Genomic DNA, 16,881 nt, shown 5'->3' on the forward strand with positions numbered 1-16,881 from the left:
AATTGATTTTTGTACTTTGTTTAATTAAGGGATTTCAGAATTCTTTTTTTATATATTTCTGCAAAAAATGCCATTGGGGGGCCGCATCAGTGGTGTAGTGCTTAAGTTCAGTGCACTCTACTTCGGCAGCCTGGGTTCATGGGTTCAGATCTTGGGCACGAACTTACACCATTTATCAGCCATGCTGTGGCAGTGACCCACATGTGAAATAGAGGAAGATTGGCACAGATCTTAGCTCAGGGCTAATCTTCCTCAGCAAAAATAAAAAGTGCCATTGGGATTTTGATAAGGATTGCATTGAATCCGTAAATCACTTTGGGTAGTATGGACATTTTAACAATATTAAGTTTTACAATTCATGAATATGAGATATCTTTCCATTATCTGTATCTCCTTTAATTTCTTTCAGCAATGTTTGTTAGTTATCAGTGTACATAGTTTTTGCCTCCTTGGTTACATTTATTCCTGAGTATTTTATTCTCTCTCTCTCTTTTTTCTTTTGCTTGAGGAGATTAGCCTTGAGCTAACATCCATATCAATCTTCCTCCACTTTATATGTGGGTGGCTGCCACAGCATAGCTGAGGAGTGGTGTAGGTCTGTTCCTGGAATCCAAACCCACAAACCCAGGCCGCTGAAGCAGAGCATACCAAACTTAACCACTACACCCTGGGGCCAGCGCCAGTATTTTACTCTTTTTGGTGCTACTATAAAAGGGATTGTTTTCTTGATTTCCTTTTCAGATTGTTCATTATCAGGGTATAGAAATTCAGCTGACAACTGTACATTGATTTTGTATCCTGAAACTTTGCTGAATTCATTTATTAGTTCTAATAGGTATTTTTGTGTGGAATCTTAGGGTTTTCTACATGTAATCTTAGGGTTTTCATGTCATCTGTGAACAGAGATAATTTAGTAATTCCTTTCCAATTTGGATGGCTTTTATTTCTTTTCCTTGACTAATTGCTCTGGCTAGGACTTCCAATACTATGTTGAACAAATGTGGCCAGAGAGGGCATTCTTGTCTTGTTCCTGATCTTAACAGAAAAGCTTTCAGTTTTTCACCATTAAGTATGATGTTAGCTGTGGGCTTTTCATATATGGCATTTATTATGTTGAGTTATTTTCCCTCTATTCCTACTTCGTTACATGTTTTTATCATGAACCAGTGTTCGATTTCGTCAAGTTCCTTTTCTGTGTGTATTGAGATGATTGTGTGATTTTTATCGTTTGTTCTATTACCGTGGTGTATCACGGTTATTGATTTGCATGTGTTGAACCACCTTCAGACCTCAGGAATGAATCCCACTTGGTCATGGTGTATGATCCTTTTAATGTGCTGTTGAATGTGGTTTACTAGTATATTGTTGAAGATTTTTGTCTATATTCATCACTGATATTGGATTGTAGTTTTCCTTTCTTTCTTTTTTTTAATGTCTTTGTCTGGCTTTGGTATTACAGTAATCTTAAGATAAGAGACTGGGAGCACTCTCCCCTCTTCTATGTTTTGGAAGAGTTTGAGAAGGATTACATTAACTATTCTTTAAATGTTTGGTAAACTCCACCAGTGAGGCCATCTGGCTGTGGGCTTTTCCTTTTTGGGGGATTTTTCATTACTAATTGAATCTCCTTGTCATTTTGTCTGTCCAGATTTTACATTCCTTCATGATTCAGTCTTGGTAAATTGACTGTTTCTAATTTCTCCATTTCTTCTGGGTTATCCAATTTGTTGACATGTAATTGTTTATAGTAGTGTCTTAAAATCTTTTTCTCCTCCTGTAGCATTAGTTTTAATGTCTCCTCTTTTATTTCTTACTTTTTTAATATGAGGCTTCTTTTTTTCTTAGTCTAGCTAAGGGTTTATCCATTTTGTGGATCTTTTCCAAAAAGCAACTTTTGCTTTAGTTCAGTTTTTCTATTATTTTTCTGCTTTCTATTCCACTTATTTCTGCTCTAATCTTTATTATGCCCTTCCTTTAGCTAACTTGGGTTCTGTTTGTTATTTTTTTTTCTTGAGGTGTAAAGATAGGCTGTTTATTTGAGATCTTTCTTCTTTTTTAATGTAAGTGTTTACTGCTTTAAACTTCCCCGTTAGTACTGCTTTTGCTGCACCCCATAAGTTTTGGTATGCAATGTTTTTATTTTATTTATCTCAAGATATATTCTAATTTCCCTTTTGGTCCATTGGTTCTTCATGAGTGTGTTATTTAATTCCCATGTTTGTGAGTTTTCCATTTTTCCCTATACTATTGATGTCTAGTTTCATTCCATTGTGGCAAAAAACTATACTTTAAATCTTTTTAAATTTGTTAAAACTTGTTTTATGAGTACCATTTGATCCATCCTAGAAAATGTTCTGTGTTTGCTTGAGAAGAATGTGTATTCTGCTTCTGTTGTGTGGAATGTTCTGTACGTGTCTGTTAGTTCCATTTATTGTATAGTATTGTTCAAGTGCTCTGTTTCCTTATTGATCTTCTGTCTGGTTGTTTTGCCCATTATTGAAAGTGGGATATTGAAATATCCTGCTATGATTGTAATATTGTCTGTATCTCTCTTTGTTTCTGCCAATGTTTGCTTAATATATTTGAGGTCTCTGATGTTAGTTGTATATTTTTTGTTACATCTTCCTGGTTAATTACCCTTTTTTAAAAGCTTTATAGAGATATAATTGATGTACAAAAATTGCACACATTTCATGTATATATCTTGATGTGTGTGGACATATGCATACACCTGCGATAGCACAGTCAAGGTACTAATCCTATTCACCAACTCCAAATTTTCCTTATGTTATTCTGTGTGTGTCTATGTGTGTGTATTTGTGGTAAGAACACTTAACATGACATCTATCATCTTAACATATTTTAAAGTGTACAATACTATATTGTTAACTATAGGTACTATGCTGTACCACAGATCTCTAATAATTAGTCATCTTGCATAACTAAAACTGTATACCCATACCCATGGAGCAACAATTTTCCACTTCTCCTACCTCCTAGCCTCTGGCAACCACCATTCTATTCTCTGCTTCTATGAGTTTGACTATGTTAGTTACCTCATATAAGTGGAATCATGTAATATTCATCTTTCTATGACTGGCTTATTTCATTTAGCATAATGTCCACAAATAGTAAGATTTCCTTCTTTTTTAAGGCTGAATAATATTCTCTTTTATTTGTATAATGCTTTCTCTTTATGCATTCATCTCTAGATGGACACTTGGGTTGGTTCCACCTCTTGGCTAGTGTGAACAATGCTGCACTGAATGTGAGAGTGCTAATATCTCTTTGAGATCCTGATTTCAATTCTTTTGGATACATACTCAGAAGTGAGATTGCTGAATCATATGACAGCTCTATTTTTAATTTTTTGAGGATGCTCCATACTGTTTTCAAAGGTGGTTACACAGGTTCCAATTTCTCTATATCCTCTCCTATACTTGTTAGCTTTTTTTTTTCAGTAATAGCCATTCCAACAGGTGTGAAATGATATTGCATTGCAGTTTTTTCTTTTGTACCAGATAATTTATTCATATATCAAGTACATTTTGATCACCAACAGGCTGTACACTGCCTATAATGTAAGCCCCGCTGCCTATCTTTCCTCAAGCCTTTGATTTATTACTTCAGCTTCCCTAAAGATTACTGATATTGAGCACCTTTTCATATATCTGGTAGCTATTTGTCTGTCTTCATTAGAGATATTTATTCTATTCAGGCCCTTTGCCCACTTTTTACTGGGATTACTTGTTTTCTTTCTTTGCTATTCAGTTGTATGAGTTCCTTATATATTTTGAATTTTAACTTATCATATATATGGTTGGCAAATATGTTCTCCCATTCTATAGATTATCTTTCACTCTGTTGATTGTTTCCTTTGTTCTGCAGAAGATTTTTATTTGATATAATCCCACTTGTCTATTTTTGCTTTTATTACCTGGACTTTTGGTGTCATATCCAAAAGCATCATTGCCAATACCAATGTCAAGAAGATTTTTTTCTGTTTTCTTCTAGTAGATTTATGGTTTCAGGTCTGACATTGAAGTCTTTAATCTACTTTGAGTTGATTTTTGTGTATAGTGTGAAATAAAGTCCAATTTCTTTGTCTTGCATGTGGATATCCAGTTTTCCCAACATCATTTACTGAAGAGACTATTGTGGGGGACTGGAATTGGCCACCCCAAGATATGTCTCTTTGGCATCAGGATTATTTGAGGCTGATTGCTTTTGATAAACTGGGACAGGGAAGGAGACTCTGAGGAATGGAACTTGCCCTTTGTTAGGACACATTTACATTTGTAAGGTAAATCTCTATCTGTAAAAGGTGCCTCCCTCTCTGTACCAGGAAGAAGAAAGGAGATGACCTTCTTTCTAGAAACTCTTAATCAATACCAAAGGCAAGGACTTAAATCTGCATTTTATTGTGCTAGTCTGGTAACCTCCTGTAACTGACTTTCCTCCCCCTCCCAAAGTTGGCATTTCTTTAAGGATTAAGCATCTTTCCTTAAGCTAGAAACTGATTGCTGTGCTCACCTGTGACCACCCAGGTCAAGACAATAGACTTGCCTCCTGCTACGCCCACTGAGATAGCAGACCACTACCTGCTGTGTCCATCAAGCGCTGTGCTGACAGGGTAATCTTGTGACTATTGTGGGAGGGACATTTCAATCATATGTGAAATATCCTGTTTGGGGGTATATAACCACTCTGTGCACCCCACTTCTTCGGTGCCCTTTCTTCCCTGGGGAAGAAAGGCCCTGGGCCATGGTTCCTCATAAAGCTTTATTTAATTTTCTCTTGCTATTCTGTCTCATGTGAATTTAATTCGTTCTCTGGCCAGACGAACCCACTTTGGATAGAGGAAAAGTCTTCCTCCCCTACACTATCTTTTCACAATAGTGTGCTCTTGGCACCCTCGTCACAGATCAGTTGACCATAAATGCATGAATTCGTTTCTGGGCTTTCTATTCTGGTCCATTGATCTACGTATGTCTGTTTTTATGCCAGTGTCATACTGATTTGTTTACTGTAACTTTATAATATATTTTGAAAGCAAGAAATGTGAAAACTATAACTTTATTCTTCTTTCTCAAGATTGTTTGGCTATTCAGTGTCTTTTGAGGTTTCATAGGACTTTTAGGATTTTTTCTATTTTTGTAAAGAATGTCATTGGGACTTTGATAGAAATTGTATTTAATCTAAAAATCAATTAGAGAATGGACATTTTAACAGTATTAATTCTTTAAACCCATGAACATGGGGTGTCTTTGCATTTATCTGTGTCTTCTTTAATTTCCCTCATCAATATTTTGACTCTTTTTATCATTACATAATATCCTTCTTTGTCTTTTGTGATAGGTTTTGATTTAAAGTCTATTTTGTCTACTATAAATACAGCCACTCCTGCTTTCTGTCATTTGTTATTTACATGAAATCTCTGTTTCCATTTTTCACTTTTGGCCTATGTAGGTTCTTAAATCTAAAATGAGTCTCTTGTAGCTGGCATATAATTGGGGCCTGTCTTTACATTTATTCAGCCAGTCAATGACTTGTGATTGGGGCATGTAATCCATTTACTTTTAAAGTAATTACTAGCAGGGAAGGACTTATTATTGTCATTTTGTTAATTATTTTCCTCTCTCACTGTCTTCCTTCGTATTCTGTTGACTTTTTTTAGTGACATGCTTTAATTTCTTTCTCATTTTCTCTTGTATATCTTGTATAAGTATTTTCTTTTTGTTAACTGTGGGGCTTACATGAAACATCTTATATTTATGATAATCTATTCTAAGCTGATAACAACTTAATTTCAATTGCATACAAAAACTTTACCCTTTTACTTCTTTCTCCCATACACACTCACTTTATGTTAACTGGTCCATGCATTTATGTTGAATTGCTGTCTCCATGGGGCGGCAGGAGGTTCTGAGGCTCTTATTCCACCAATTTGCTGTCATAACCCCCAATAAATTCTGAATTTCTGATAATTTATCTAATTTGTTATTTATATAATTTATCTTATTTACCTTATTTTGTGTGTTAGATAGATAATTATGGAGAAATGCATTGGATTAAATAGATGAATGCTTTGGATATAACAAAAAGATTGAAAATGTGTACATATTGGCCCACTTACCATTTTTTTAGGGCATCTTATTAGCTCTCATAGTTGTATTACATGACTTTTCTTTAAATTCTCCATTTCTAGACACTGAATAAAAGTGGAATAATTCAAATAGAAATTAAGAAATTAAAAGTTGTCTGTGAAGATAGGCCAATCATCATTGAAATCAGCATTTCTGGTTAGTTCAAATAAAGCTTTAGTTTAAAATTTACTTTAAATAAATAGATGAGAAGAGAGCAACCTCCTTATGTACATAGCAATCTTATTAAGCCATGATGCATGTGTGTATGTGTGCACGTGCATTTGTATGCACAGATGTGTTGAATTTATCATAGCAATTAATAGTTGAATTAATCTTTAGTAAGTTACTGGTCCTTTAACCTTACTTTCTTTAAATAATGTATTGTCATTATGTGATCTTTTAGTGTCTCCCAGATTTATAGTTTTCCTCCAAACAATGAAAATAAAGTTTTTCTGCATATAAATTTTGATAACTCAGAACAAACAGCCACTTTATTGAATATTTATCCACAAGAATCTAAAAAGATTGATGGTCTTGGAGAAAAAAACGAATACCCTACATACATTACACACATAATTTATATAAGCACACATACTTGTTATTCAAATTAGACTACCAGACTTCAATTTCCCAACAACTTTGAAGACTAATGACTAGGAATGAGCTTGGTGAGACGAGACAATATTACGGTTAGTTGTCTTCATTTACTACATGATATGGAGAGATTGATGCTTTCTTTTGCCTGTGATGTCTGAGATTAATATGAAGAGTATCTGCTCTGTCCTCAGGCCTGAAGTCTCCAGATATAGTGAAAAAGCGTGTTTAGACATTGTAAACAACACTGCATTCAGCTATTCCATACTAAGTGAAAATATAAAAAGGCTATATTAACTATTTTGGAGGCTAATATTTTCTTATCTGAATTAAATTAAAATGACATGCATAAGATGCAGTAAATATAAGCACACCCCATAGACTCAACTTTTGTAGGCGAGCAGATTGACAGCACTGCCTGTGAACACGGAGAAGATTTGAATCCCAACAGTAACTCTTACAAGCTATGTGAATTAGGGCCATTTATGTATCCTTTCTGAACTTCTGTTTCTTTAGCTCTAAAATAAAAACAGTGAGATTGACTTTATAGGGTTGTCGTGAGTATTCAATAAGGTAATGTATACAAATTCCATAGCACAGTCCTGGGACATAGTAAGGGCTCCAATAAATTGCAGTTATTATTTTAGTCTGTTAGATAAATATAAGTAAGAGTTAAGCCTTTTACAATTCATAGGCTATAACATCATTATTTTGAGAAATAATCTACATTATAAGCTTCTGTTCCTTGGTATCTGGAAAATCACTTCAATTCTGTATTTTGATCATTGGGGCCGTATGTAACTACAAGAGATTTGAAAAGTGTTAGAAAAAAATACCATTCCATCAAGAAACTCACAATCTGAGTTAGACTTTACATAAATACTTTAAAAGCCATAACAGAGGCATGATATTTGGGGAGATTAATTCTGGCAGGATGACCTACTATAATTTTATTTTAACAACACAGAGCCAATCAGTTGAAAGATTTCTGTGATTGATCAATTCCCGAACTAAAAAAAAAAGTCTGTTTTACTTACAGTAAAAAGTCAGTATAAAAAGATTGCTGTGTTCTCCTAAATATGTATAAATTCTTCAATGCATTTTATTTAAGGATAGCCATGTGTGTTACGTTTGACTACATTTGCTATTCAAAAGAATAAAATGAAATAAGCTTGAAGAATAGATGACAGATGTGTGCTCCAGTGAAGTCAGGCAAAAATCTTAGTCTCGTAGACATAAAAAATTATTAAGGAAAATTGTGCTTCGAGGACTTTACATGTTTGAGTTGAAGTAGTTAGGCGAGGAGATGACACAATTTATGCTTGGTGCGACCTGGAATGAATGAGAGTTGTGTAGATTTCACCGAAGCTGAAATGCTTTTTACTTTCTAAACTTATCAAGATGCTACCCTTCAGTAGCAAAATGTTGTGAATTAGGGCTTTTAGAATGGCATTAATTAACTTCTAGAAAAGGACTATATAACAAGTTTAGGTCTATATGATACCAAAATACTTCAAGATTACAATTTTGACTGTATTTTAATATGAGATGCTTAGCCAAGATTTGTGATTATTGAATTATTTCAAGTCACTCACCTCAGTGTCAGTCACTGTACAGCTTGGGCCAAATATTAAGCCTCTCTCTGAGCTTTAATTCATTATCTGTGAAATGCAAATATATAAACCCAGTTAAGCTCACAATGTTTTATAAATATCAGGTAAGGTATCAACATCCATTTAAAAGCTGACTTCCATCTTCCTTAGAGATGGTCTAGTCCATGTGCTCCTTAAGGACTCTTACAATTTGCAGTTTCCTAGGGAGCCATCAAGACCTGGAGATAGGCTAGGGTGAATAGTGAGCCACGTCATCTGGAAAACATATTAAGTTGTTAAATGTGCCAATATTGTCCTTGATGGTTTATGTCATAATATGGCATCAAGACTTTTTTTTCAATATTTAGTTCAGAAATCAAATCCTTACATTCAGCTTTTAAATCAACCACGATTATGTCTGTGAGTGGTACTAAGGAGAGGTCTCATTTTAATTTTTTTTTAATTTGATAGCTAATTTTTTTAGTATCACTACTGACAAATTTAGCCTTTCTCTCTATTAGCACCCTTTCTCTCTTAATCCTACCTCTTTTATACACTACTGAAGAGTTCTTTTATCTTGGACAACTCATTTGACTTCTCACAGGTCCGGTTTCATCCACAACCTATAAGGTTGAGTTATAATAACCTTTAGGTGATTTATATGTCTAAAATTCAGTGATTCTAACTTCTCTGTGTTTACTCTTCATTCTCCAAATGGAAATGTATGGAGGAGTGGTGTTATGGATTGAACTGTATTCCCCAAAATTCTTAAGGCCTCATACCTCAGAATGTGACTGTATCTGGAGATTGCATCTTTAAATAGGTAATTAAGTTAAAATGACGTCATTAGCCTGGGACCTAATCCTGTATGACTGGAGTCCTTATAAGAAGAGGAAGTTTGGACAGAGACATGTACAGAAGGAAGATCATGTGAAGACACAGGGAGAAGATGGCCATTACGAGACAAGGAGAGAAGCCTCAGAAGAAACCAACCCAGCCAACACCTTGATCGTGGACTACTAGCCTCCAGAACTGTGAGAAAATGAATTTCTGTTCTTTAAGCCACTTAGTCTGTGGTACTTTGTTATAGCATCCCTAGCAAACTAGCACAGGTGGCATACAACAAAGAAGCCAAAAATGTGTTTTTCAAATTATCAAGTGGTACATAAATGCAAGGCAGATATGTTGAATGCACTGTTGATTACGGTCATAAAACTACTGCAATATTTAGCCATCTGTTCTATTTCTTCCTTTATATTTATATACTATTAAAAAGAGAATGACTAGTTTATGAACATATTTTCTAGAATAGATTCAAAACATTTGTGTACTTTTCCTGAGATGAAGTCTGAAGGCTGGCAATCGAATCCTCCTCTGAGGCTTTTTGGCCTCCTTTCTTCTGATCCACGTCCTCTGCCCCTCCTGCTATGCTTCAGTCTTGAGCGGATATAAGGAGCCATCTTTCTTTGTTTTCAGGTAAATTCCTGCTGACTGGAGACTTCCTTTATCCGTGGCTTTTGGAAAGCTTTCCACCCTCCCCTTTGACAGCTGCACTCTCAATGGCATTTGAGAAGTGCTCAATTTTATGACCAGCCTGAAGTCCCAGGCCCACACAGCTCAACGTTGTTCTTGCTGGTAATGGTAAAATGGATTGGAAATTCACGTAAAATAAGTATTTGTATAGTTTGGAGGATATCCTGAAATTTCACCAGTTTTCAGTCTCAAGAAGACCTGTGGTTTAAAGGAAATTTTACGTATTTAATTATTTTTCTAAACAGATGGCTGCTGATTTTTTTGAAAGAGAATGTTCTCTGGCCTTGCCTGGAGCGAAAAGATCAGATTTTGTCAAAAGTCAATTGTAATCTACAAGATGCCTGTAGGCGGAGTCCCCCATGCATGCACAAGGTCCCTACACAAGGCCTCAAATGAAAGGGAATGTCCCTGGGGATCTAAGCCACACAGCTCTCTCCTTCCTCTTGGCTGTGGATTCCAATTACACATTTCTCCATTGCCAACCTTTGGTGCTTCTTTGAGAAGTCCAGTTACAGGCTTTCACATTAATGTTTCCCAGTCTTTCTAGAAATTGTGCAAATCTCTTTCATCGTCCTCAAATGGTAATGATATTTGTAACAGGTGCTAGCTGACCTGGGTCTGATTTGAGATCCAGTTACACTAATAATAACCATGGTAAAATTATTTTGAATGCTCATTATATAACAAGTAGTGCTTTAATCACTTTATATTACTCACTTACTCTTCACGATATTTCTATGAAGTATGTATTATTAACAATTTTCCTTGTACAGATGGTACAGCTGAACCATCTAGAGGAAGTTGAACAATTTGCTTTAAGGTTACATCAGTAATAAATTTTAGGGCCAGTATTTCTACCCAGGTAGTCTGGGTCCAGTCTTTACTGTCAATTCAAATTTATACTTACCAGCACCATGATTGTAAGCAATTTTCTCATGTATGAAACGGTCATGATAATATTTTTGTAGAATTAGATGTGTGAATCAAATACTAGAATGTCTTTGATAATCGTTAATGAGATGTTTAGTATTATACAAACGACAACTGTTATTATTATCACTACAGTATTCTTTTATGCTTTGGGCTCACAATGGGGCTTAATCAAAGTGTTTTTAGGAACTTTTAGAAAAGGTCAATAATTGTATTTTGTGAACAAAAGTGTGATTAGAGAATGAATTTAATTCCTTGATTTTTTCCCCCAATTTTAGTTGTTATGACTGAAAAACCATTTGTGCTCTTTCTCCCTAAAAAAATAACAATGAGATAATATACTGAGATCATGTGACATCTTTCATCTAAAAGTCTCAAAGGGCCCATCAAACATTATCTCTTTAACTATCTCATGAACTCTTTATCACACAATCTGTTTCTGAAATAGATGGCAAATAATTTAAGCCCAGATGTACCAAATGACTTACCTAAGGTGGCAGTATCTCCCTGTGACAAACACTGAAGGAAATACTTGGTTAATTTATCTCCAAGTCTTCACCAAAGTTACTGAATATCAACCAAGATATCTCCTCAGATATTGCTCTGGTTCTTGAGTGACTAGGTGAAGAGTTAGATGCTGGGTAGGAGCCTCTTTCATTCTTACAACAATCATAGAAACAATGACATTTATGTGTGTGAAATTTTATACTTTGGTCGTATGCACTGTGTCATTTGATTCCCCATGAGAGCAAGTGTTATAATCCTCATTTAAGTAAGGAAACGGACTATGAATGGTAATAGCTAACATTTATTGAATGTTTACTATATACTGAATAAACTATATGTTGCATCTCATTTTATCCTCATAATAACTCAATGTTGTTGGTATTATTATTATCAATTTTCTATCTACTATACTATTATGTATGTATTATACTATTGTAATAAGATACTATTATTAGTTTGATATTTTAAAAACACTATCACTTGATAAAGTTAGGATTCTTTTCTAAGGTCACACAGCTAATAAGTGGCAAAGCTGAAATTTTAGCTTAGACCCTTCAATGCCTAAACTATGAGTTTAGTCTCTAGGTACGTGACCTCAGGTCATGCATTAATGATCTACAGCTAAAGACCACCAGGAACACACCTGTGGGCTACAAGGTTCTCTAACTCCAGTCAAAAAGATAATTGTCTAAGTTAAAATGACAATGAGAGAACAAGAAAAGGAGGTCTTTAGGCTTGCGGGAGGCATGGACTTAGATTGCAAAGACTCCTTGAGAATCACAAAGGTCCTTAAGGATGATGTTCTTTCAAACCTGTGTCTCCAGAACTTGGCCACAGGCCAATACTCACCAATCAGCTACCACACCAAACAAGTTCCTGATACAGGGCAGACGAAAGTAAAGAAAGCATTCCTTAGGGAATGTGTTAATTTTCTATTGCTGGATAGCACATTACCATGAACGGAGCAGCTTACACCAACACCCATTTATTAGCTCACAGTTCTATAGATCAGAAGTCCAGGCAGGCTTGTCTGGATTTTCTGCTGAAACCAAATTGTTGACTGTGTTGTTCATTCATTGTTGCCTGAATACAGTTCCTTGTGATTGCAAGACTAAGGTCATTGTTTCCTTGCTGTCAACCAGAGGTCATTCTCAGTTTCTGGTGGTCACTTGCACTTTTAGACACACAGCCACCTCTAAACTCAAGGCCAGTAACTGCACATCTAATCATTCTCAGATTTTATGTCTTTTTGGCTTCCATTTCTGCTACCGGCCATAGAAATCCTCTGCTTTTAAATGACTCATGTGACTAAGTCAGGTCAACCCAGATAATCTCCTTCTCTTAAGGTCAACTGATTAGTAACCTTAATTACATCTCAAAATCCCTTTTGCTGTATAAAATAATGTAATAATGGGCATAACACCAGAGCACAGAGGTCATGGGAGCCATACTAGAATGCTTCCTACTAAAGGGGGAAAAATCAAAACTTAAGAAGTATTTCTTGTAAAAATTTGAAATAAGACCTAAGGCAAAGTTTGTTCAAAGAACACCATTCTGAGGAGACTTTCTGAATTCTTTAGTCCCTGGAAGAAGATTGAAAACGGACTTCTCATGACTATGCCCATCCATTTCTCATAGATCTTTCCTCTTAGAGACAAACAACATTCAAAATGCTAGATAAGCAGACAGTAGAAATCAGGTGTTAGAAGGCCAGAAAACAATTTTTCCAAAGAAGAATACAAATCTGCCTTAATAACCAAAAATTCCTGGAGGTCTTTATTCCTGATGAAATAAATACAGTAAATCCAGTACTTAAGACTCAAAAAATATCAAAGCTCAATTGAACATGAACTTACCTCCCATCCATGGACAGAGTGGCACTTTGAATAGACATAAAGACTAAGAGCTATTGCCATCTTTACTTTACAGACCATGAAGCTACCTCGCCCAACCACATAGCTAGTAATGGGCACTTCCTTCAGGCAACCACCCTAACTTACTCTCTCTATATATTCTAATCTCAGCTCCATCAGCTCTGCAAAACTTTGAAGCGCTGTAATTTCTCTGAAATTTTGCAAGTCTTAGGAGGTTTGAGTCACCTGTAAGATCTTTATGAGATGTAGCGGATATGGTACACCGCCTACAACAGAGCAGGACTTATATGCTAATTCACTTTCCTTTCCCTCCAACAACGAGTATTTTCAGTCATGCTGAGCTCTGATGCTTTCTTAAGATAAAATATTTCCTATAGAGCATTATAAAATTAAAATAATTAAATCAATCCCAGTGATATATACTTTTTTTGTGGGAGTAAATTCTTTGATTTAGTACTTTGTGCTGACTGAAGCTACCTGATTCTGCTGATTTCTAAGACAGAATCCAGGAAGGGACCTAAGAGCCAAAAGCAGACAGTTCCTGGCCATCCATAAAATTGGAGGATTTAAGTTATCTGAACCTGTCGGGACTGTGACCCTGATCCCAATTTTACTCTGTCTTCTCCGTCTAAGTCTTTTGAAGTCTCTTTTGAAAAGAAATAGCTATACCACAAGCATATTGTTGTGAAATCAGTGCTAAAAAGGATTGGAGCATTTCTCAAATAGAAATAAGATAAGGAGGAAACTGCACCCTAATTATTGAAATTCATTTACAGCTTTTTAAAAATAATTAGTTTATGCTCAAATAAGTAAAGAAGGGAGAAAAGCAAAACATTCCAGGTAGTCACTACATTGTGACTTGTTACGTCTTACTGAACACTGTACTCCCCACAACACCTAGCAAAATGCCTAACACATAGCTTCACTCAATGAAAAGAATGCTTGCAAAGGGGTTACAGTAGTTAGACCAGTAAATTGAATTCAGTAGTTCTGTATCACAATCCCGGCTCAATGATGATCATTCAGGGTGACTTTGGGGATGTTACTTCAACTCCTTGTGCTTCATTTTCCATACGATGTAACAGTACTGCTTTTATGTCTTGCATGCTTTGAGAATGTCAGAGTGTTATAAACACCAAGTTTTATTGTCAATTATGTCGTATTCACTTTCACCAAAACCTTGTTCAATCATTTCTTTTCAAAGAGGTACATTCCCTATTTGAATCTTTTCACTTTTTTCCATGAATGGCTGAGACGTCAGTAGAATTCCAGTTGGCTATTTATGGGCAGCCTGATTTCTTTAGACAGCAAGGAAATGAAGTGCAGTGGATGGAAAGGTAAGACATATAATCAAATAAAAATAAAGAGCTGATTTAGATATAGACTTAAATGTTTCATGGATTTTACAATCATTCCACAGGATAAAATCCAATAAACAGAAATGTGCCTTTGATAATCCAATGAGGCAATGCACAGAAACATAAGAAATCCCAGTATTTATAGTCTCCAACTAAAGATCATAAAAACAAAAACTAAACTGTAAAAGAGGATTTAGCATGGTAATTGAACTTTGAGGGCTCATTTAATCAAATGAACACAAGGTTTGCTTAGGGGTGAAATCACAAGTCATAAAGAGTACAGGAAAAGTGAAATGGACTAGACAGCTGCCATCACTCTCCAACTTCACAGAAATCAGAAACAATAAAGTGGACTTTCAAATGTGGCCTGGAGAGTCTTCAAAGGCTGATGGGATAGTTTATGTGGGCTTTTGTACTACGAATCTACATATATGACACCTCTTTCCATCCTCACAGAAGTCTGTACCTGACCCTATCTATATGGCTTGAGAGAAAACATGCCAATTGGCAGGGATTGAGATACACACGTACCTCTAAAAATTGGCAGTATCTTTAACCCCATTTAAAGTGCAGGAGAATCTAGCGCACAGCATGGCGATTATAGTTAATAATACTGTAGTATATATTTAAAATTTGCTAAGAGAATAGATCTTAAGCATTCTAACCACACACACATGAAATGGGAACTATGTGAGGTCACGGATGTGTTAACTTGATTCTGGCAATCATTTTACAATGTATTAGTATATTAAATCATCACGTTGTGCACCCTTAAAAAATAACATTTTACAATCTAAATGTATACGATTTTTATGTGTTAGTCATACCTCAATAAAGCCATAAGGACAAACAAATAAACAAAGAAAACTCAAGGACTTAAGGAAGATGAGGATTCTTTTTCCTCAAAGGAAAATCAGTGTTTATATTAGAAGTATGATAATGCAGACTGGACAGGCAAAAGACAAAAATGTATTTTTGGTGTCCATTATATATATATATTATTTATTTATATCTATATAGTATGGTTTATATACTATGTGTATATATAAACACATATATACATTACAAATGAAAATATATGAATATACATGTATGTATATGTATACACTCACATACACTACACCAACTCGCTTATTTCTTAGTCACTTAAAAATACTTGGGCATCAAGTATTTGGTGATAAAGATGTTTGTGCGAAGGTGCCTTGGGGTGGATTTTGCTTGAGACTTCAGCTTTGATTTCAATAGACGAGCAGAGGCACCTTTGGGGGTCTGATAGCATGAGTCGTGTGACTCCCACAGTGTGAGTCAGACCCCTTACATTTCCTGATGTGGGGCTCTGGAGCACAGGCCTCAAAGATCTGCAACACACAATACTTCGTTTCTAGGTTCTGTGGATGAGTAACGAGAAATGTTGAAGCAACTGCGTAACTCAATCTATCAATGGAGAACTGATATAGTGAGTACGAATGTCTTCTTCAATGCTATTCTCATACTGTAGGTTTTCTAAGTGAGTGAATTAAAACAAAATAAAACAAAACAAAAACAAAACACAAGATAGTGTCTTCCATAAAACTTGGAAACAGACGGTTTTAAAGACGGAGAAACTGGTGAAGTGCCACATCAACATTTTTCATTGTAAAAATTTTAAATTGGAAGAGCTTAAGATAAGCTTAGATAAGGTCTTGATTGTGTAGCTTTATTAGGAGTAGTAGGTATTATAGCTCTAATTAGGCACTTACAATATTTGGTGAACATTAATCTAAGTAAGAATCTTAAAGAAATAAGTTTAGGTCACTATTTGGTTTATATAATGTATATGTAAATATAAATATATATAAATGTATATATAATGTGTATGCATATATGTGTGTATATATGCATATGCATATACATGCATGTGTGTATAGATATATATAGAGAGAGAGTGGTATAAGCAGAAAAGCCAGTTTACTACAGGAAGTGTGATATGTAGAAAACCAAAAATAAGACTGGACAGAGATTGAAGTCAAACCTCTGCAATTAATACACTATTGACCTCAGGCTTAAAACATGAAAACAAAAACAAAAAAAGTATTGATGTGGGTTAAAGTCAGGCTGTCACCTTTTACTTGTGTGACCTTGAGAGATTTATGTAACTTCCAAGTCTCCTTTGTCCACCCCATATGGTCATTAAATAAGATCCTATACACGAAAACAATAATATAGAAGTTACTGCTCCTTGTGAAAGAGTGTAATCAGCTCTTGAAAATTAATAAACAAAATCAATTAGAAGGTCTCCGATTCAGTAGAATTTAACAAGTAATATAACTGGTTAAATTCTATAGGGCAATTAAGTTACAACTTATGC

At 35.2% G+C, this 16,881-nt stretch overlaps 1 protein-coding gene across 1 annotated transcript in view; it reads left to right on the forward strand.

Moving 5' to 3' along the window:
• The first annotated feature begins 14,421 nt into the window (after positions 1-14,421).
• LOC100072148 (uncharacterized) overlaps positions 14,422-16,881 on the forward strand; it is a 63,820-nt gene continuing 61,360 nt past the window's right edge. The window contains exon 1 of the mRNA XM_023646188.2: positions 14,422-14,513. Within this exon, the coding sequence (XP_023501956.2) occupies positions 14,422-14,513 (92 nt within the window). The remainder of the gene's footprint in view (positions 14,514-16,881) is intronic.

The sequence above is a fragment of the Equus caballus genome, chromosome 7, assembly GCF_041296265.1.
Source record: "Equus caballus isolate H_3958 breed thoroughbred chromosome 7, TB-T2T, whole genome shotgun sequence".
NCBI lineage: Eukaryota > Metazoa > Chordata > Mammalia > Perissodactyla > Equidae > Equus > Equus caballus.